General features: G+C 43.4%; 1 protein-coding gene across 1 annotated transcript; it reads left to right on the top strand.

Annotated features, from left to right (window-relative positions):
• The first annotated feature begins 902 nt into the window (after positions 1-902).
• LOC121568216 (osteocrin-like) lies at positions 903-20,135 on the top strand. Its single transcript, XM_041878771.1, has 4 exons — positions 903-989; positions 12,334-12,432; positions 16,589-16,809; positions 20,051-20,135. The coding sequence occupies exons 2-4, from the start codon at positions 12,334-12,336 to the stop codon at positions 20,133-20,135; spliced, it is 405 nt and encodes a 134-aa protein (XP_041734705.1). The 5' UTR covers positions 903-989.
• The last annotated feature ends 2,710 nt before the right edge of the window (positions 20,136-22,845 follow it).

Raw genomic sequence — 22,845 nt, 5'->3', positions numbered from 1 at the left:
CAAACCTGAGAAAACATTGATGCAGAGTTCAAACAGAAGGGATTTCAAAAAGGTAGAACTGATTTTGGACCAGTTTTGGTAGAACAGGTAGAACTCTTATGGACCAGTTTTGCAATGGTTGGGTTTTGGTTTGGTCAAGCCTGGATTTGAGTTGAGATCAACCGACATGAGATGTGAGTTTGAACTGAAGACAAGTTAAGTTGGAGGTCCAAGTTGGACATAAGGGGACACAGGATCCACAGGTTTAGCTCAGATAGACAGAGACAGACAGACGGACAGACTGACAGAGACCTAGATGGAGACCTAGACGGTTCATCGGGCTTGATATATGACTGCGTACAGTCAGTGTATAGGTCAGGAGGATCTGACTTCAGTTTAGACAAGGAGTAGCTATCATTAGTTTATTTCGGACAAGGGAGATACGAGCCTGGGCTGCAGACTGATCCCTGTGAAGTTTATGGATCTGAGCGAGATAGAGGAAAGATAAACTGTCCCTGATCTCTCTCTCTTTCCAGCAGCTACCTCCATCTCCCGCTCACCTCTGTGGCTTTACAGACCGTCATTCCGACAGCACGCACCTCATCAGGCAACGGGACTTGACCTTTCCCTCTGATTTCTGGGACATTAACTCTGTTGCCCAGCGGAGGGAGGGGGGCGGGGGGGTCAACAGCCCTCACCTCCCCCTGGCCGCCCAGCTACTCCCCAGAGTTCCCATTACCAGGTAATAGCCCCAGCCCTGGGGTGATGAGAATGAAAATGTGAGAGGGTTTAGGACAAGGAGCAGTGGAAAACGAGGAGAAATGATGTCAGAGGAATCGCGGCCACCGATTGGAGTGGAGATTCCAGAGGAGCCTATAAAATGGGGAAAGTCAACACAAGGAACAAGTGAACGGAGAGAAAAGTTGGAACGTGAGAAATTCCAGGAACTTTTCAACATCCTCTCTCTCCTCCTGTGTGTTGTGTGTGTTCCAGACTGTCTATAACAAAAGGTGAGTACAATATAACTTACGGGGCACTCTGTGCACAAGTGGGTGCTCAGACATGCATGGATATATGTATGCATGAATGCATGGATGTAGCGCAGGTGTGTACACTCTTAGAAAAAAAGATGCTATCTATATCCAAAAAGGGTTCTTTGGCTGTCCCTATAGGAGAACCCTTTGAAAAAAAACTTTGGGTTGCAGGTAGAACCGTTTTGGGTTCCATGTAGAACCCTTTCCACAGAGGGTCCTACGTGGAACCCAAAATAGTTCTACCTGGAACCAAAAAGGGTTCTCCTAAGGGACAGCTGCAGAATCCTTTTTTCTAAGAGTGTATGTTCATCACACCTATGTGTATGTGTGCAGGTGTTCTTGAGAGATGTTAATGTGTGCAGTATAGAATACAGCAGAAGAAAGATGAGTGATGATGAGTGACAGTTTTATTGAGTGGTGGTTGTAAACCTTGCATAAGTTCACAATTAGTGAGAAAATTAGTTTGATCTGTATTTTTGTGAATGGAAGAATTTGAGTGTTTTGTGTGTGCGTAAAGAATGTTTGTGACGTATGGAGAGTGTGAGTGTGTCTTTGTGAGAATGTTGGAGTACGTACATTGGGAAGAGTGCATGTGATGGGTGGAGGTGTTTATTTTTGGGAATGGAAAATGCTAAAATTAGCTGATGTTGCTGGACAATACCCTTTGCCAGTCAAGTCTAAAACATACACTGTGAGAACACGACATGGTTTCAAACAGTACCACTTGATTTTACAGTCTGAGAAAGGTGTTCCAAAAGGTATTCTATGGACCAATAGAGAAATTCAGTTATTTTGACCAGCTTTTCGGTTGATTTACTGCTTGGTCATTTGGACCGGGATGCAAGCAGTGGTGTGAAGTACTTAAGTAAAAAATACTTTAAAGTACTACTTAAGTAGTTATTTGGGGTATCTGTACTTTACTTTACTATTTATATTTTTGAAAACTTTTACTTTTACTTCACTAGATTCCTAAAGAAAATATTGTACTTTTTACTCCAAAGATTTTCCCTGACAACCAAAAGTACTCGTTACATTTTGAATGCTTAGCAGGATAGGGAAATGGTCAAATTCACTTATCAAGAGAACACATGGTCAACCCTACTGTCTCTGGCGGACTCACTAAACACAAATGCATATTTTGTAAATAATGTCTGAGTGTTGGAGTGTGCCCCTGGGTATCCATACATTTGAAAAACAAGAAAATTGTGTTCCTCTGTGGAGATGGGAAGAAGTTTGGAACCACCAAGACTCTAACTAGAGCTGGCCACCCGGCCAAACTGAGCAATCGGGGGAGAAGGGCCTTGATCGGGGAGGTGACCAAGAACCCAATGGTCACTCTGACAGAGCACCAGAGTTCCTCTGTGGAGATGGGAGAACCTTCCAGATGGACAACCATCTCTTTAGCAATCCACTAATTAGGCCTTTATGGTAGAGTGGCCAGACGGAAGCCACTCCTCAGTAAAAGGCACATGACAGCCCGCTTGGAGTTTGCCAAAAGGCACCTAAAGACTCTCAGACCATGAGAGCATGGTAGAGCATGGCACTTGCAATGCCAGGGTTGTGGGTTTGATTCCCATGGGGGGCCAGTATGGGAACAAAAAAATGTATGCACTCACTAACTGTAAGTCGCTCTGGATAAGAGCGTCTGCTAAATGACAAAAATGTAAAATGTAAATGATGAAACCAAGATTGAATGCCAAGCTTCATGTCTGGAGGAAACCTAGCGCCATCCCTACGGTGAAGCATGGTGGTTGCAGCTAGCTCTGTTTTATATATTGTTCAGATGGGATAAGGCTGTAGGGATGTTTTTCAGGAGCAGGGACTGGGAGACTAGTCAGGATCGAGGCAAAGATGAACGGAGCACAGAGAGATCCTTGATGAAAACCTGCTCCAGAGCACTCAGGACCACAGACTGGGGCGAAGGTTCACCTTCCAACAGGACAACGATCCTAAGCACACAGCCAAGACAACGCAGGAGTGGCTTCGGGACAAGTCTCTGAATGTCCTTGAGTGGCCCAGCCAGAGCCCGGACTTGAACCTGATCTAACATCTCTGGAGAGACCTGAAGATAACTGTGCAGCAACGCTCCCCATCTATCCTGACAGAGCTTGAGAGGATCTGCAGAGAAGAATTGGAGAAACTCCCCAAATACAGGTGTGCTAAGCTTGTAGCGTCATACCCAAGAAGACTCGATGATGTAATCGTATATTTTTAAAAATATTTAAAAACCTGTTTTGGCTTTGTCATTATGGGGTATTGTGTGTAGATTGATGAGGGGGAAAAACGATTTAATCAATGTTATAATAGGCTGTAACGTAACAAAATTTGGAAAAAGTCAAGGGGTCTGAATACTTTCCGAAGGCAAGTAGCCTCGTTACAGGTACTTTTTAGCTTAAGTTTATTTAGTAAATACTTTCTTAACTCTATTTTTCTTAAAACTGCATTGTTGGTTAAGGCTTTGCAAGTAAGCATTTCACGGTAAGGTCTGCACCTGTTTTATTCAGTGCAATACATTTTGATTTAATTTGATTAATATAAGGAATTGTAAATTATTTATACTTTTACTTTTGATACTTAAGTACATTTTAGCAATTACATTTACTTTCAAAACTTAAGTATATTTAAAATCAAATACTTTTAGACTTGAGTAACTTTCTATTAAGGTTTCTATACTTTTACTCAAGTATGACAATGGGGTACTTTTTCCACCACTGGATGCTCTAGAGGTGGACTGATAACATGATACACTAGGTATCGATAGATATAGATTAGATAAATATTATTTTATATCCAGGTATGGAACTATGTTTTGCTTTAAAAAGTACATTAAATGATGGGAGTGTATATCATCAAATCACATCAAATCAAATGTTATTGGTCACATACACATGTTTAGCAGATGTTATTGCGGGTGTAGCGAAATGCTTGTGTTTCTAGCTCCGACAGTGCAGTTATATCTAACAAGTAATATCTAACAATTTCACAACATATACCCAATACACACAAATCTAAGTAAAGCAATGGAATTAAGAATATATAAATAAATATATGGACGAGCAATGACAGAGCGGCATAGACTAAGATACAGTAGAATATTATAGAATACAGTATACACATATGAGATGAGTAATGCAAGATATGTAAACATTATTAAAGTAACTAGTGTTCAATTTATTAAAGTGGCCAGCAATTTCTAATCTATGTATATAGAGAGCAGCCTCTAATGTGCTAGTGAAGGCTATTTAACAGTCTGATGTCCTTGAGATAGAAGCTGTTTTTCAGTCTCTCATCCCATTTCAGTTTGTCGGTGATGTGTATGCCGATGAACTTGAAGCTTTCCACCTTCTCCACTGTGGTCCCGTCGATGTGGATAGGGTGGTACTCCCTCTGAATGTTCCTGAAGTCCACGATCATCTCCTTTGTTTTGTTGATGTTGAGTGAGAGGTTATTTTCCTGGCACCACACTCCCACAGCCCTCACCTCCTCCCTGTAGGCTGACTCGTCATTGTTGGTAATCAAGCCTACTACTGTTATGTCGTCTGCAAACTTGATGATTGAGTTGGAGGCGTGCTTGGCCACGCAGTCATGGGTGAACAGGGAGTACAGAAGGGGGCTGAGCACACACCCTTGTGGGGCCCCAGTGTTGAGGATCAGCGAAGTGGAGGTGTTGTTTCCTACCTTCACCACCTGCGGGGGGCCCGTTATGAAGTCCAGGACCCAGTTGCACAGGGCGGCGTTCAGACCCAGGGCCTCGACCTTAATGATGAGCTTGGAGGGTACTATGGTGTTGAATGCTGAGCTATAGTCAATGAACAGCATTCTTACATACAGTGAGGGAAAAAAGTATTTGATCCCCTGCTGATTTTGTACGTTTGCCTACTGACAAAGAAATGATCAGTCTATAATTTTAATGGTAGGTTTATTTGAACAGTGAGAGACAGAACAACAACAAGTATTTGACCCCCTCTCAATCAGAAAGATTTCTGGCTCCCAGGTGTCTTTTATACAGGTAATGAGCTGAGATTAGGAGCACACTCTTAAAGGGAGTGCTCCTAATCTCAGTTTGTTACCTGTATAAAAGACACCTGTCCACAGAAGCAATCAATCAATCAGATTCCAAACTCTCCACCATGGCCAAGACCAAAGAGCTCTCCAAGGATGTCAGGGACAAGATTGTAGACCTACACAAGGCTGGAATGGTCTACAAGACCATCGCCAAGCAGTTTAGTGAGAAGGTGATGCGATTATTCGCAAATGGAAGAAACACAAAAGAACTGTCAATCTCCCTCGGCCTGGGGCTCCATACAAGATCTCACCTCGTGGAGTTGCAATGATCATGAGAACGGTGAGGAATCAGCCCAGAACTACACGGGAGGATCTTGTCAATGATCTCAAGGCAGCTGGGACCATAGTCACCAAGAAAACAATTGGTAACACACTACGCCGTGAAGGACTGAAATCCTGCAGCGCCTGCAAGGTCCCCCTGCTCAAGAAAGCACATATACAGGCCCGTCTGAAGTTTGCCAATGAACATCTGAATGATTCAGAGGAGAACTGGGTGAAAGTGTTGTGGTCAGATGAGACCAAAATCGAGCTCTTGGCATCAACTCAACTGGCCGTGTTTGGAGGAGGAGAAATGCTGCCTATGACCCCAAGAACACCATCCCCACCGTGTAGGTGGAAACATTTTGGGGGTTTTTCTGCTAAGGGGACAGGACAACTTCACCGCATCAAAGGGACGATGGACGGGGCCATATACCGTCAAATCTTGGGTGAGAACCTCCTTCCCTCAGCCAGGGCATTGAAAAGGGGTCGTGGATGGGTATTCCAGCATGACAATGACCCAAAACACACGGCCAAGGCAACAAAGGAGTGGCTCAAGAAGAAGCACATTAAGGTCCTGGAGTGGCCTAGCCAGTCTCCAGACCTTAATCCCATAGAAAATCTGTGGAGGGAGCTGAAGGTTCGAGTTACGAACACATTGCACTAAGTTTTATAGACTTGACACTTTGCCAAAGTTTTAAAAAATTGCATTGTTTAAAAGGAGTGCAAGGTCGAATTGAGTTTGTGCACACGCGCACATTACAGAAGAGGCGTTCCCTAACGGAAATATGCAAATACATGCTACAACGCGCAAATACGATCTAGCTAACTCGTGCTTTGCTTTGTCCACTTCCTTGCTTGTTCTGCCCACTATGCTTCATTTGCTCCCACTGTAAATGACCCAGATATACTATCTTGGGTTAGTTATAAATATACATATCTTTGGTACCTTGTACCGAGTCAATGTGCAGGGGTACGAGGTAGTTGAGGTATTATGTGGAGTAGCAACAGCGTGTGTGGAAAGTGTGAAAGTGTGTGTGTGTGTGCGTGCGTGTGGCGTCAATTTGCATGTGTGTGTGAGCCAGTGGCGGTTGGTGCCGTTTAAGATGAGGGAGGATGATAAAAAAATGTATGAGCATGGCCTTATTTCTCTTACGTTGTAAACCTTCATTCATAGCTCAATGTAACATCGATAGGCTTAGGCTACTACATGATACTCTAATTTTCCCTATACCATCATGAGGTTACTACAACCTAGCCTATGAATGAAGGTTTACAACGTAGGTGCACAGGACGAGAGAAAGATTTGAGTAATTAAGGTGACAGACAGTGACACATTCAATACCGCCTTGCACACTCTTGCCTGCATCTAGCTGATCTAGGGTGTAATCATTAGTCCAACAGTTGCAAACAGTTTCTATTAGACAAATTTAGGTATGTTTATCCCTGTTTTCTTACCGTTTGCTTCCGTTTAAGAAATGCTTTTCAACAGAATCGGTGGAATGAATACACCCCTGATCACACGCAAACACTGTTCACCTTCATAGCAGCCACATACAAACAGCATGATCACTTTGCTCGTTGTATAATTCCTTCTCGCATCTACGCGCTCTCCTCCTCACAACTTTTCCCTTCGCTTGTGGACTTCAGTGCACAACACACCAGCTTTTTGTGACCAGGCGCAACAACGTTTCCAAGCCAAACCTTCACATCAAAACCGCTAACCTCTACAAACAGCCTACATCGTTGTCACCATATTAGCTGACGTCATAGTCAACATTAGTATAACCGCTACAATCATGCAGCAAGCAGTTACACCGGCGGGACCCGGTGGCAATAAATTAATATAACCAATTGACTTGACTTGGACGGGTTACAGTGATGGATAGCCATAGCCAGCTAGCTAACATAGTACCCCTCTGTTTGAGCCGGGTGTTTGAGTAGGCTAAACTAAATTTAGTTAGCTGCATTCGCTAGCTAAGAAAGTGAACGTGAAAAAAAATACAAGGAAATATAGCTAGCTCTCTCTCTCTCTTGCTTTTCCTTAATTTTTTTTATAAATTAAAACTGTTCAACTACTGTCTTTCCCTCTCTTTGAGTCAACTACTCACCACATTTTATGGACTGCAGTGCTAGCTAGCTGTAGCTTATGCGTTCAGTACTAGATTAATTCTCGGATTCTTTGATTGGGTGAACAACATGTCAGTTCATGCTGCAAGAGCTCTGATAGGTTGTAGGACATCCTCCAGAACTTGTCATAATTACTGTAAATCTATGGAAGGGGGTGAGCCTCCTCGATTTTGTATTGAAGTCAATGTACCCAGAGGAGGACGGAAACTAGCTGTCCTCCGGCTACACCATGGTGCTACCCTACAGAGTGCTGTTGAGGCTACTGTAGACCTTCATTGCAAAACAGTGTGTTTTAATAAATGTTTTGGTGAGGGGGAGGATAACTTTCTTAATGTTTCACTATTTAAATTGTTCTGAAATTCACTGAGGAGGATGGTCCTCCCATTCCTCCTCTGAGGAGCCTCCACTGGTGTGAGCGGTGTGTGTACGTGTGTGTTGGAGTGCCAGTGTAAGTATGTGTGAATGTGTGCATAGAGTCAGTGCAAATAGTCCAGGTAGCCATTTCATTAATTGTTCAGCAGTCTTATGGCTTTGGGGGTAGAAGCTGTTCAGGAGCCTTTTGGTCCCAGAATTGGTGCTCTGGTACGTAGCAAAGTGAACAGTCTATGGCTTGAGGGGCTGATGTCTATGAAAATAATTTTCCTCTGACACGGCCTGGTATAAAGGGCCTGGATGTCAGGGAACTCGGGCCCAGTGATGTACTGGGCAGTTTGCACAATCCTCTGTAGTGCCTTGCAATCGAGGGCGGTTCAGTTGCCATACCAAGCTGTGATGCAGCCAGTCAAGATGCTCTCAATGGTGCAGCTGTAGAACTTTTTGAGGATCTGAGGGGCCATGCCAAATCTTTTCATCCTCCTGAGGGGTAAGAGGCGTTGTCATGCCTTCTTCACGAATGTGCTGGTGTGAGTGGACCATGTTAAGTCCTTAGCTCTCGACCCGCCCCACTACAGCCCTGTCGATGTGTATAGTGGTGTGCTTGCCCCTCCATTTCCTGTAGTCCTCGATCAGCTACTTGCTGACATTGAGGGAGAGGTTGTTGTCCTGGCACCACACTGTCAAGTCTCTGACCTCCTCCCTATAGACTGTCTCATTGTCGTCAGTGATCAGGCCTACCACGAGCTTGGTAAAGAGCTTAGAGGTGACTATGGTGTTGAATGCTGAGCTGTCACAGGGGATTAATGACAGAATGTTAACATTCTGTGAAATCAAAAGTTGTTTTGATTCGACTAAACCTACATACTGTGTGATAATTGTACTACATACCATTTAGAATGTACTGTTCATTAAAAATGTATATAACATACTAGGCTCATCCATAATGCAAAGGCATGATCTACTGAGCAAGTGTTGTTCCCCACCGTTCAGCCTGGTCTCAGAGCAAAACATATTATATGTAACTAAAATCCGTGCCACTCCATTTAGTATGATGCTTTACTTTAAGTTAGGTTACATTAAATTGGTGTACGTAAATCTGGGACACTGAAATTAGTATGATATGTTATATTTGGTATGACAGTAGGTTACTTAAAACCTCTAAAAGTCTAAGTCGGGGGTGGGGGGATTGTTTTAAGATGGTCATACCATGGAAGATTTAGCTATTTGATTTGGAATTTTAGGACCCCTTAGGTATAGCCCGTAGGACCCCTTTAGGTATAGCTCATAGAAACACATTGGATAACACATTCATAAATGGCAAAAAAGACAGTCCAAAAATAAATCATAAAGAACAAGGCTTTGAATTGTCTGTCCTATAGATATAAGAAAGCTACCTCCATACTTCCATTCACTTGTATGTGTTACCTTCAGACGAGTCCCATTACACTTGTGGGGGTCGTAGAGCAAAACAGAGAACACCATCATGTTCATGAGAGTCTCCCCTTTCCACAGCAGCATATTAGTTTGTAGGCCAAACTGTCAGGGTGGATAGGTAGCCATATAACGCAAACGTCTAGGTTGCGTGTTCAAATCTCATCATTAACAGTTTTAGCTAATTAGCAACTTTGCAACTTCTTACTACTTTTTAGCTACTACTTAGCATGTTAGCTAACCCTTCCCCTAACCCTAACCATTTAACCCTAACCTTAACCCTAACCTTAACCCTTAAGTTAACCCCTAACCTAATGTAGCATATCATACTAAAGCAGTCAAACGTAATATTTGTATTTGTATTTATTATGGATCCTCATTAGGGATGTCAAGGCAGCAGCTACTCTTCCTGGGGTCCAGCAAAATTAAGGCAGTTATATACAATTTTAAAAACATTACAATACATTTCACAACACACTAAGTGTGTGCCTTCGGGCCATTACTCTACTACTACATATATACAACACGAAATCCATGTGTAATTGTGTGTATAGTGCGTATGTTATCATGTGTGTGTATTCGTGTGTCTGTGCCTGTGTGTGTATCTCTTCACAGTCCCTGCTGTTCCATAAGGTGTATTTTTTATCCGTTTTTAAATCTGATTTTACTGCTAGCATGAGTTACTTGATGTGGAATAGAGTTCCATATAGTCATGGCTCTATGTAGTATTGGAATTGGGGACTGTGAAGAGACCTCTGGTGGCATGTCTTGTGGGGTATGCATGGGTGACTGAGCTTTGTGTTAGTAGTTTAAACAGACAGCTCGGTGCATTCAACATGTCAATACTTCTCACAAACAAATAGTGATGAAGTCAATCTCTCCTCTACTTTGAGCAAGGATAGATTGATATTAATGTTAGCTCTCTGTGTACATTTAAGGGCCACCCGTGCTGCCCTGTTCTGGGCCAATTGTAATTCTCCTAAGTCCTTCTTTATGGCACCTGACCACACGATTGGACAGTAGTCCAGGTGCTACAAAACTAGGGCCTGTAGGACCTGCCTTGTTGATAGCATTGTTAAGAAGGCAGAGCATCTAATTATTACAGGTCCCCTATCTTAGCTACTGTTGCATCAATATGTTTTGATCATGAACGTTTACAATCCAAGGTTACTCCAAGTAGTTTAGTCTCCTCAACATGCTCAATTTCCACATTATTCATGACAAGATTTACATAGCTGAGGTTTAGTGAATGATTTGCCCCAAATACAATGCTTTTAGTTTTTGAAATATTTAGGACTAACCTATTTCTTGCCACCCATTCTGAAACTGACTGCAGCTCTTTGTTAAGTGTTGCAGTGATTTCACTTGCTGTGGTAGCTGACATGTATAGTGTTGAGTCATCAGTGGTGTAAAGTACTTAAGTAGAAATACTTTGAAGTACTACTTAAGTAGTATTTTGGGGTATCTGTACTTTACTATTTATATTTTTGACAACTTTAGATTTTACTTCACTACATTCCTAAAGAAAGTTATATACTTTTTACTCCATACATTTTCCCTGACACCCAAAAGTACTCGTTACATTTTGAATGCTTAGCATGACAGCAATGGTCCAATTCACGCACTTATCAAGAGAACATCCCTGGTCATCTCTACTGCCTCTGATCTGGCGAACTCACTAAACACAAATGCTTTGTTTCTAAATGATGTCTGTGTTGGAGTGTGCCACTGGCTATCCATAAATTAAAAAAAACACAAACAATTGTGCCTTCTGGTTTGCTAAATATAAGGAATTTGAAATGATTTATATTTTTTTATTTTTGAAATTATTATTTAAAACTCAAGTTGTATTTTACTGGGTGACTTTCACTTTTAATTGAGTCATTTCCTATTAAGGTATCTTTACTTTTACTCAAGTATGACAATTGGATACTTTTTCCACCACTGTGAGTCATCAGCATACATAGACACACAGGCTTTACTCAGAGCCAGTGGCCGGTCATTAATAAAGATTTAAAAAAGTAAGGGGCCTAGACAGCCGCCCTAGGGAATGCCTGACTCTACCTGGATTATGTTGGAGAGGCTTCCATTAAAGAAGACCCTCTGTGTGCTGTTAGACAGGTAACTCTTTATCCACAATACAGCAAGGAGTGTAAAGCCATAACACATACGTTTTTCCATCAGCAGACTATGATCGATAATGTCAAAAGCTGCACTGAAGTCTAACATAACAGCTCCCGCAATCTTTTTATTATCAGTTCTTATAAGCTTCCAATCATCAGTAATTTGTGTAAGTGCCGTACATGTTGAATGCCCTTCCCTATAAGCGTGCTGAAAATCTGTTAATTTGTTTACTGTGAAATAGCATTGTATCTGGTCAAACACCATTTTCCCCAAAAATGTACTAAGGGTTTGTAACATGCTATTTGAGCCAGTGAAGGGGGCTTTACTATTTTTAGGTAGCGAAATGACTTTTGCTTCCCTCCAAGCATGGGGGCACACACATTCTGGTAGGCTTAAATTGAAAATATGGCAAATAGGAGTGGCAATATCGTCCGCTATTATCCTCAGTAATTTTCCATCCAAGTTGTCAGACCCCGGTGGCTTGTCATTGTTGATAGACAACAATAATTTTTTCACCTCTTCCACACACTTTACGGAATTCAAAATTACAATGCTTGTCTTTCATAATTTGGTCAGATATACTTGGATGTGTAGTGTCAGCAATTGTTGCTGGCATGTCATGCCTAAGTTTGCTAATCTTGCCAATGAAAAAATCATTAAAGTAGTTGGCAATATCAGTTGGTTTTGTGATGAATGAGCCATCTGATTCAGTGAATGATGGAGCTGAATTTGCCTTTTTTCCCAAAATTTAATTTAAGGTGCTCCAAAGCGTTTTACTATAATTCTTTATGTCATTTATCTTTGTTTTATGTGACAACTATTATTGTTATTTATGATTATGTTACAACTTTATATATTTTATTTAATGTTCTGTACACTGTAAAGTGCAGATGTGTTCAGTATGTCTGATGCTGATCTGTGTGTGTGTGTGTTTCAGATGCTGGGTTGCGGTTATGTGCTTCTTTCTTGTCTCCTGACGGTGACTCAGTTCCACTGCAGCGTAGACAGTCTTCGCCTCACCCAGGAGAGCCCAGAGGTGAGATCAGGATACAGTGTGTGTGTGTGTGTGTGTGTGTGTGTGTGTGTTATATGGGTTCACCTGGTCACATATGAGTTCCATGTATCAGTAACTATAACCAGGGTCAGGAGTTTTTTCCAACCAAGTGACCTGACCAGGAACAACCCCTGACCCTGAACATAATAATATAATAGTACTATAAAACACTCCTAGCGCCTTTTTGGTCTAGTTTTGGGTTCAAATTGTTTTAAGCTGTGCTAACCTAAGTCCACTGGCATGCAAGCTTAAGCAAACACTCAAGGTATTTGAAAGACAGCAAATCCTATTGGAACCCAGGTGTGGTCTGCTCCTTGTTCCCACCCCAGGATCGTAAACTGGGTGAGGGGAGGAGCACAGAGAGGAGAGTGACTGAGTGAGTGATTGAGTGAGGTCACTCACGCATGCAGAGTGAGGGAGGTCCAGGCAGCAGAGTTGGGGAAGGTATCTGCCCGGCCACGGCCGGTGGTGGCGGTGTTTATTCTGGCTCTCCTCGGGACGGTCGGAAACATTTTGTCTCCTTGATCTGATTATGTGGAACGAAATGGCGAGATGACGGCCTGTCATCCCCTCTGTGGCGCTGCCTGGGATGAGCTATAAATACCACCCGGCACTGTTCCCAGGGGAGGCAGAAACAACAGCCACATCAGAGACGGAAGACACAGGCACATTCTGTCTGTCTGTCTATATGTCTGTCTGCCTGCTTAGCTATCTGTCTGTCAGCATGTTTGCAGATACCATAGACTTACAGTCATTGCGCTAATGCTAGTTAGCAACTTCCTTCAAACTGCACGCAGAGACATAAAAATGGTATCCACAAGTTCATCTGACTCTGGGGAAGTAGATAAAGGGCCCCATTGCCAAAATCCTGAAGTATCCCTTTAAGTACAAAATGTTTCTGCTACCATCTCTTATGACCGAAGATAGCTTCTGGATATCAGAACAGCGATTACTCACCTCAAACTGGACAAAGATGTTTTATTTAATGAGTCTGATGCAAAGGATATACTGTTGCTTCCGGACCAGGCCCAAATCCCTGTCATTCGCATGAAGAAAAGACGGAGATACAGGGGGCGCAGATCCGGGTGCCTTGTGAGAATTAGTCGGCGAGTGGGTAACCCGCCTCTACCATCCATTCTATTGGCCAACGTGCAATCACTGGAGAATAAACTGGATGAGCTCCGTTCGAGACTATCCTACCAACAGGACATTAAAAACTGTACACGGATAATATACAGTTGGCTGGGTCTTCCGTGCATCGGCAAGACAGCGAACTCCGGTAAGAAGAGGGGTGGTGGTGTGTGTCTATTTGCCAAAAACAACTGGTGCGATGTCTAATATTAAGGAAGTCTCGAGGTATTGCTTGCCTGAAGTAGAGTACCTCATGATAAGCTGTAGACCACACTACCTACCAAGAGAGTTTTGATCTATATTTTTTGTAGCTGTCTATTTACCACCACAAACCGATGCTGGCACTAAGACCACACTCAACGAGCTGTATAATGCCAGAAGCAAACAGGAAAATGCTCATCAAGAAGAGGTGCTCCTAGTGGCCGGGGACTTTAATGCAGGCAAACTTAAATCTGTTTTAACTAATTTCTACCAGCATGCCACATGTGCAACCAGAGGAAAAAAACACTAGACCACCTTTACTCCACACACAGAGACACGTACAAAGCTCTCCGCGCCCTCCATTTGACAAATCTGACCATAATTATATCCTCCTGATTCATTTTTAAAAGCAAAAACTGAAGCAGGAAGTACCAGTGACTCGCTCAATACGGAAGTGGTCAGATGACGCGGATGCTACGCTACAGGACTGTTTTGCTAGCACAGACTGGAATATGTTCCGGGATTCATCCAATGGCATTGAGGAGTATACCACCTCAGTCACCAGCTTCATCAATAAGTGCATCGACGACGTCGTGCCCACAGTGACCATACGTACATACCTCAACCAGAAGCCATAGATTACAGGCAACATCCGCACCGAGCTAAAGGCTAGAGCTTCCGCTTTCAAGGAGTGGGACACTAATCCGGAAGCTTATAAGAAATCGCGCTATGCCCTCAGACGTACCATCAAACAGGCAAAGCGTCAATACAGGACCAAGATTGAATCCTACTATACCGTCTCTGACGATCGTCGGATGTGGCAGGGCTTGCAAACGATTACGGACTACAAAGGGAAACCCTGCCGTAAGCTTCCCAGTGACGCGAGCCTACCAGACGGGCTAAATGCCTTTTATGCTCGCTTCGAGGAAAGCAACACTGAGGCATGCATGAGAGCATCAGTTGTTCCGGACGACTGTGTGATCACGCTCTCCGTAGCCGATGTGAGTAAGACCTTTAAACAGGTCAACATCCACAAGGCCGCGGGGCCAAACGGATTACCAGGACGTGTACTCAGAGTATGCGCGGCCCAACTGGCAAGTGTTTTCACTGAAATGTTCAACCTCCACCATAGTCCCTGTGCGCAAGAATGCGAAGCTAACCTGCCTAAATGACTACCGCCCCGTACCACTCACGTCGGTAGCCATGAAGTGCTTTGAAAGGCTGGTCATGGCTCACATCAACACCATCACCCCGGAAACCCTAGACCCACTCCAATTCGCACACTGTCCCAACAGATCCACAGATTATGCAATCTCTATTGCACTCCACACTGCCCTTTCCCACCTGGACAAAAGGAACACCTATGTGAGAATGCTATTCATTGACTACAGCTCAGCGTTCAACACCATAGTGCCCACAATGCTCATCACTAAGCTAAGGACCCTGGGACTAAAAACCTCCCTCTACAACTGGATCCTGGACTTCCTGACGGGCCGCCTCCAGGTGGTAAGGGTAGGCAACAACACATCTGCCACGCTGATCCTCAACACGGGGGCCCCTCAGGGGTGCGTGCTTAGTCCCCTCCAGTACTCCCTGTTCACCCATGACTGCGTGGCCAAGCACGACTCCAACACCATCATTAAGTTTGCTGACGACACAACGGTGGTAGGCCTGATCACCGACAACGATGAGACATCCTATAGGGAGGAGTTCAGAGACCTGGCAGTGTGGTGCCAGGACAACAAGACAAAGGAGCTGATCGTGGACTACAGGAAAAGGAGGGCAGAACACGCCCCCATTCACATCGACAGGGGTGTAAGTGGAGCGGGTCGAGAGCTTCAAGTTCCTTGGTGTCCACATCACCAACAAACTTCAGTCTCCTGAGGGGGAATATGTGTTGTCGTGCCCTCCTCACGACTGTCTTGGTGTGTTTGGACCATGATAAAGATCTGGCATGGGTCCCCAGATCCTCAAAATGTTCTACAGCTGCACCATCGAGATCATCCTGACCGGTTGCATCACCGCCTGGGATGGCAACTGCTCGGCATCCGACCATAAGGTGCTACCGAGGGTAGTGTGTAAGGCCCAATACATCACTGGGGCCAAGCTTCCTGCCATCCAGGACCTCTATACTAGCCGGTGTCAGAGGAAGGCCCAAAAAATTGTCAGAGACTCCAGTCACCCAAGTCATAGCCTGATCTCTCTGCTATCGCATGGCAAGCGGTTTCCGGAGTGCCAGGTCTAGGTCCAAAAGGCTCCTTAACAGCTTCCACCCCCAAGCCATAAGACTGCTAAACAATTAATAAAATGGCCACCCGGACTATTTGCAAAGCCCCCCCCCCCCTTATATGTACAAATTACCTAAATTACCTCGACTAACCTGTACCCCTGCACATTTACTCGATACTGGTACCCTCAGTATATAGCCTCGTTATTGTTATTTTATTGTGTTACTTTTTTAAACTTTAGTTTATTTAGTAAATATTTTCTTAACTCTATTTTCATAAAACTGCATTGTTGGTTAAGAGCTTGTAAGCATTTAACGGTAAGGTCTACACCTGTTGTATTCGGCGCATGTGACAAATACAATATTATTTTATTTTATTTTATTTGAGTATACCACAACGCAAATGTTTTGTGTGGCAGCTAATGCTATTGAGAGCATTATCTTGGCTAACCATCCACTTTGACCTTGTGGTAGAAGTTCCTTTATACCTCACTATGTTCTCCCATAGTTTACTTCCAACCCAGTGTTAGAAGTTCCTATTGACTTTCTGTGTTTTTCCCATTGTTGTTGTTGTTGTAGTACCTGGACCGGGTGGTTCTAGAGGAGTCAGGCCTGCAGGCCAGGTCCAGTGAGCAAAAGGCAGCAGGGGATTTGACAGCCAAGTTGCTACTCCTTGACCACCTGGACCGCCGGGAGAACGACGTCATTGAGACCAAGACGAAGAGGAGCTTCCCAGGGTCCAATACTCCACTAGACCGCCTCTCCATCAGCACCATGGACCCTAAGGGCTCCAAGCAGAGGTAGGTACCAACCACATAGAGCGAGATACTTTACTTTCAATGCAATTTATAGAGACATCATCAGTAAAGCACATCCGTACTCCCCCTAACGCACACACATGTACAGACATTAACACAAATACTTATTGGGGAAGTTTCCCAGGACACAGAATATTAATGGAGCATTCACATGCTTGTGGGAAGTTGGAAACTGGGAAGATTGAAGTCATGATTGTGTTCAAAAAGTCACAGCGCGGCAACTCGGGTAACAACATTTTCTCTGAGTTTCCCACCTGTAATTATGACTTGGTGGGTCGTTCAAGTGAAACTTTACATTCAGAACTACAAAACTCTGATAACTCTGATAGCATGTGAAAGCTTCATTAGACTAATCCTGGAAAGCATTTTCAATGGAGATTCTCCATTGAGCTTGCCTTTTAGTCAAGGGCTAGGCTTAATCTGTGTCTAGGAAACTGCCCCTTGACTGCTACAGTGTCTTGCAAAAGTATTCATCCCCCTTGGCGTTTTTCCTATTTTGTTGCATTACAACCTGTAATTTAAAATTGGTGAAGTTAAATGAAAAAAATTACTTGTTTCAAAAAAGTCTAAAAAATAAATAACAGAAAAGTGGTGCGTGCATATGTATTCACCCCCTTTGCTATGAAGCCCCTAAATAAGATCTGGTGCAACCAATTACCTCCAGAAGTCACATAATTAGTTAAATAAAGTCATATCATCTGTCACATGATCTCAGTATATACACACACCTGTTCTGATAGGCCCCAGAGTCTGCAACACCACTAAGCAAGGGGCATCACCAAGCAAGCCGCACCATGAAAACAAAGGAACTATCCAAACAGGTCAGGGACAAAGTTGTGGAGAAGTACAGATCAGGGTTGGGTTATAAAAAAATATCCGAAACTTTGAACATCCCACAGAGCATCATTAAATCCATTATAAAAAATTTGAAATAATATGGCACCGCAACAAACCTGCCAAGAGAGGGCTGCCCACCAAAACTCACGGACCAGGCAAGGAGGGCATTAATCAGAGAGGCAACAAAGAGACCAAAGATAACCCTGAAGGAGCTGCAAAGATCCACAGTGGAGATTGGAGTATCTGTCCATAGCACCACTTTAAGCCATACACTCCACAGAGCTGGGCTTTAAGGAAGAGTGGGCAGAAAAAGCCATTGCTTAAAGAAAAAAAATAAGCAAACACGTTTGGTGTTTGCCAAAAGGCATGTGGGAGAATCCCCAAACATATGGAAGAAGGTACTCTGGTCAGATTAGACTAAAATTGAGCTTTTTGGCCATCAAGGAAAACGCTATGTCTGGCGCAAACCCAACACCTCTCATCACCCCGAGAACACCATCCCCACAGTGAAGCATGGTGGTGGCAGCATCATGCTTTGGGGATGTTTTTCATCAGCAGGGACTGGGAAACTGGTCAGAATTGAAGGAATGATGGATGGCGCTAAATACAGGGAAATTCTTGAGGGAAACCTGTTTCAGTCTTCCAGAGATTTGAGACTGTGAGGAGGTTCACCTTCCAGCAGGACAATGACCCTAAGGATACTGCTAAAGCAACACTCGAGTGGTTTAAGGGGAAACATTGAAATGTCTTGGAATGGCCTAGTCAAAGCCCAGACCTCAATCCAATTGAGAATCTGTGGTATGACTTAAAGATTGCTGTACACCAGCGGAACCCATCCAACTTGAAGGAGCTGGAGCAGTTTTGCCTTGAAGAATGGGCAAAAATCCCAGTGGCTAGATGTGCCAAGCTTATAGAGACATACCCCAAGATACTTGCATCTGTAATTGCTGCAAAAGGTAGCTCTACAAAGTATTGACTTTGGGGGAAGTTAATAGTTATGCACGCTCATGTTTTCTGTTTTTTTGTCTTATTTCTTGTTTGTTTCACAATAAAACATATCTTGCATCTTCGAAGTGGTAGGCATGTTGTGTAAATGAAATGATATAAACCCCCCAAAAATCCATTTTAATTCCAGGTTGTAAGGCAACAAAATAGGAAAAATGTCAAGGGGGGTGAAAACTTTCGCAAGCCACTGTATGAATGATAATGCCGTCCTATTGTGGAGTTTTTGTAAAATACTGAGTGTGCAACAGACAGGTTGACATTCATATTGTTTTTATCTATCTGAATCAACTTTAAGCGAATTACATCATCAGGTCAGCCCGTCCACAGTGGCCCAAAGTCTCTTTAGCAAGATGCAGAAATAAAACATTAAAGAACAGTTAATTGTCTTGGCTCTCTCTGCTGTATGACACAACTGTTAGAAGGCCTGTTTTTCCTAAATGAGGAAATACATACTGTATACACGTCTTCTCTCTCTTACTTATTACTTAACATTACATCTATCATATTTTATCATTCTATCGTATCCCAAACACTGGCCTTTTTGATTGGCTGAGTGTCAAAACCCTGTCCGCTTTAATTGGCTGTAGCTTACACACAGGCAGCTTTGATTGGTTGAAGATCAAAGGACATCGTGGGATAAAGTCTTTGCTGTTTCTTCTGAGCGAATGAACGGTGTGAGATATAGTGCCAAGTCACGATGAATTATCAGAGCTACACCGCGAAATCAATCATGCATTTAAAATAAGGTTTGATTTGATTTGTATGGACTTGGTGCCTTAGTCCTAGCTGTACTGATGAGAAATGTTGAGACCTGTGAAGGTTTACCTAATGGACATTTACAAATAAAACATTTGTTGAAAATGCAGATATTGTATTAGTGAGTTCCAGTTTATTTGACATTTCACTATGACATGAACATGAAGGTGTTATAAGACCTACCATCAGGTGCTCATGTCAGATAACTACCATCATAACAGAGGTAGCGGTTTGCATTATGACTGTACTGATATAACACCCCTGGGCATGGTAGACTAAATGGCATAGTGAAACAACACTGTCATATGCATTTCATAGTGACGTATTAAATTAAAATTAGAAAAATTATTCAAATTAGATTGAGGATATATTGAAATCATGTTCTAAATGGAAAATTAATATGGGAAATATCCACTAAGATTAGACTGTTACAGTTAGAGCCAGTTTCCCAGACACAGATTAAGCTTAGTCCAGGACTAAAAAGCATTCTCAATGGAGATTCTCCATTGAAAGAGCTATTTAATCAAGGACTAGGTTTAGATAATCTGTATCTGGGAAACACCAGGCCCATAGGATAAGTGAAATTTAAATGGTGACAGTTTATTTCCTCCATCAACCCCAACAGGAAAGTTGTTGAACTGCCACGGAGGCGAGTGAGTGTTCCTATCGACCGGATCGGAGTGGGCCGTCTACCTAGCAGCCGAGGGTAGACCCCCCCCACCCACCCATCCCCCCATCCCCTTACCTGGACAGGTAAAGGACAATCCCACAAAGGTGTACAGTCGTGGTCAAATGTTTTGAGAATGACACAAGTATTGGTCTTCACAAAGTTTGCTGCTTCAGTGTTTTTAGATATTTTTGTCAGATGTTACTATGGTATACTGAAGTATAATTACAAGCATTCCATAAGTGTCAAAGGCTTTTATTGACAATTACATTAAGTTTATGCAAAGAGTCAATATTTGCAGTGTTGACCCTTCTTTTTCAAGACCTCTGCAATCCGCCCTGGCATGCTGTCAATTAACTTCTGGGCCACATCCTGACTGATGGCAGACCATTCCTGCATAATTAATGCTTGGAGTTTGTCAGAATTTGTGGGTTTTTGTTTGTCCACCCGCCATTTGAGGATTGACCACAAATTCTCAATGGGATTAAGGTCTGGGGAGTTTCCTGGCCATGGACCCAAAATTTCGATGTTTTGTTCCCCGAGCCACTTAGTTATCACTTTTGCCTTATGGCAAGGGGCTCCATCATGCTGGAAAAGGCATTGTTCATCACCAAACTGTTCTTGGATGGTTGGGAGATGTCACGGTTCCCTCAGACAGAACCCAGAAGCAGACCAGGACAAGGAGAGTTGAACGAAGGTGAGGGTTTTATTATAGATTCAAACAAGGTGCAGAATAATCCAGGGACAGAGCGGGCGGCGTGGATGAGTTGTTGAGGGTGCAGTTGTTGGTCCAGTGATGGCTCGGCAGCCGCCGACCATCAGGCAGAGGTAGGGTGAAGGTTCCGGACGAGTGATGTTCATGGCTAACGATCCGGCAGGAACTGGATGTTCGGCCAGAGCCTAAGAAGGGTGATGATCAGGACCAGGTGTGCAGATTGCTGATGGGATGCAGGTGCGGAAAACAAGAGCGCTCCCCGGAGCGTTCCCGAACCCTCGGGAAACTGGAGATTACGAACAGGAACACTAGTCACCAGACAGGACCCGACTCAGACAGCCGGGATCGTTACAGGAGAAGTTGCTCTTGGAGGTTGTGTTGGTACCATTCTTTATTCATGGCTGTGTTCTTAGGCAAAATGGTGAGTGAGGCCACTCCCTTGGCTGAGAAGCAACCCCACACATGAATGGTCTCAGGATGCTTTACTGTTGGCATGACACAGGACTGATGGTAGCGCTCACCTTTTCTTCTTCGGACAAGCTTTTTTCCGGATGCCCCAAACAATCGGAAAGGGGATTCATCAGAGAAAATGACTTTACCCCAGTCCTCAGCTGTCCAATCCCTGTACCATTTGCAGAATATCAGTCTGTCCCTGATGTTTTTCCTGGAGAGAAGTGGCTGCCTCGCTGCCCTTCTTGACACCAGGCCATCCTCCAAAAGTATTCACCTCACTGTGCATGCAGATGCATTCACACCTGCCTGCTGCCATTCCTGAGCAAGCTCTGCACTGGTGGTGCCCCGATCCTGCAGCTGAATCAACTTTAGGAGACGGTCCTGGCGCTTGCTGGACTTTCTTGGGCGCCCTGAAGTCTTCTTCACAACAATTGAACCTCTCTCCTTGAAGTTCTTGATCCGATAAATGGTTGATTTAGGTGCAATCTTACTAGCAGCAATATCCTTGCCTGTGAAGCCCTTTTTGTACAAAGAAATGATGACGGCACGTGTTTCCTTGCAGGCAACCATGGTTAACAGAGGAAGAACAATGATTTCAAGCACCACCCTCCTTTTAAAGCTTCCAGTCTGTTATTCTATTCAATCAGCATGACAGAGTGATCTCCAGCCTTGTCCTCGTCAACACTCTCATCTGTGTTAACGAGAGAATCACAACATTATGTCAGCTGATCCTTTTGTGGCAGTGCTAAAACGCAGTAGAAATGTTTTTTGGGGGATTAAGTTCATTTTCATGGCAAAGAGGGACTTTGCAATTAATTGCAATTAATCTGATCACTCTTCATGACATTCTGGAATATATGCAAATTGCCATCATAAAAACTGATGCAGCAGACTTGTGTCATTCTCAAAACATTTGACCATGACAATGGGTCATGTTCATTAGGGCATGCAACACTTTTAAAATGTATTGCAACAGAAGAAAGAGGGTTTCTTAATGGACAAGTATTGGTGTCCCACCCTGTTTCAATCTGTTTCCTTCCGTTTAGTGCCTAATGAACACGACCCAGTTTTACCGCACACCATTATATCCTGTACACTACAGTGTAATGTGAATAATTTATAACATGTGACCTGACCAGGAACAACTCTGGGCCCTAATAATGGGCTATAAGGAGGAGCAGGTCACAAGGTCAGGAAAAACATGTTAATTCTTGTAAATAGTGTAGCTACAAATAACTCCACAGTGGATCAGACCAGAAATAACTTATTCCTACAACAATGTTTAGAAGACATGAAATTGAAGACCACTCATGGTAATCTGTGTCTATTTTCAAAATTTTCCGCAGGGGATCCCACCACAGAAGATGCATGGAAAGCACAACAACACCCCACGAACACTCCTCTTGCCCTACCAACCCCCACCTCACCCCCATCACCCTACATACATACACTATGGCACAAATCACTTCCTCATTATACTTCTGATGTGATGTAAGCTACCCCCCTTTCCTCCCCACTTCCTTTCCTCATCCTCAGTGGTGATACTGGTGGGGATACCATGTGGGAACATTCTAAAAAACACATC

The sequence above is a fragment of the Coregonus clupeaformis genome, chromosome 6 (genome assembly GCF_020615455.1).
Source record: "Coregonus clupeaformis isolate EN_2021a chromosome 6, ASM2061545v1, whole genome shotgun sequence".
NCBI lineage: Eukaryota > Metazoa > Chordata > Actinopteri > Salmoniformes > Salmonidae > Coregonus > Coregonus clupeaformis.
The sequence above is the reverse complement of the archived record's forward strand: the minus strand, read 5'-3'. Positions and strand labels throughout refer to the sequence as shown.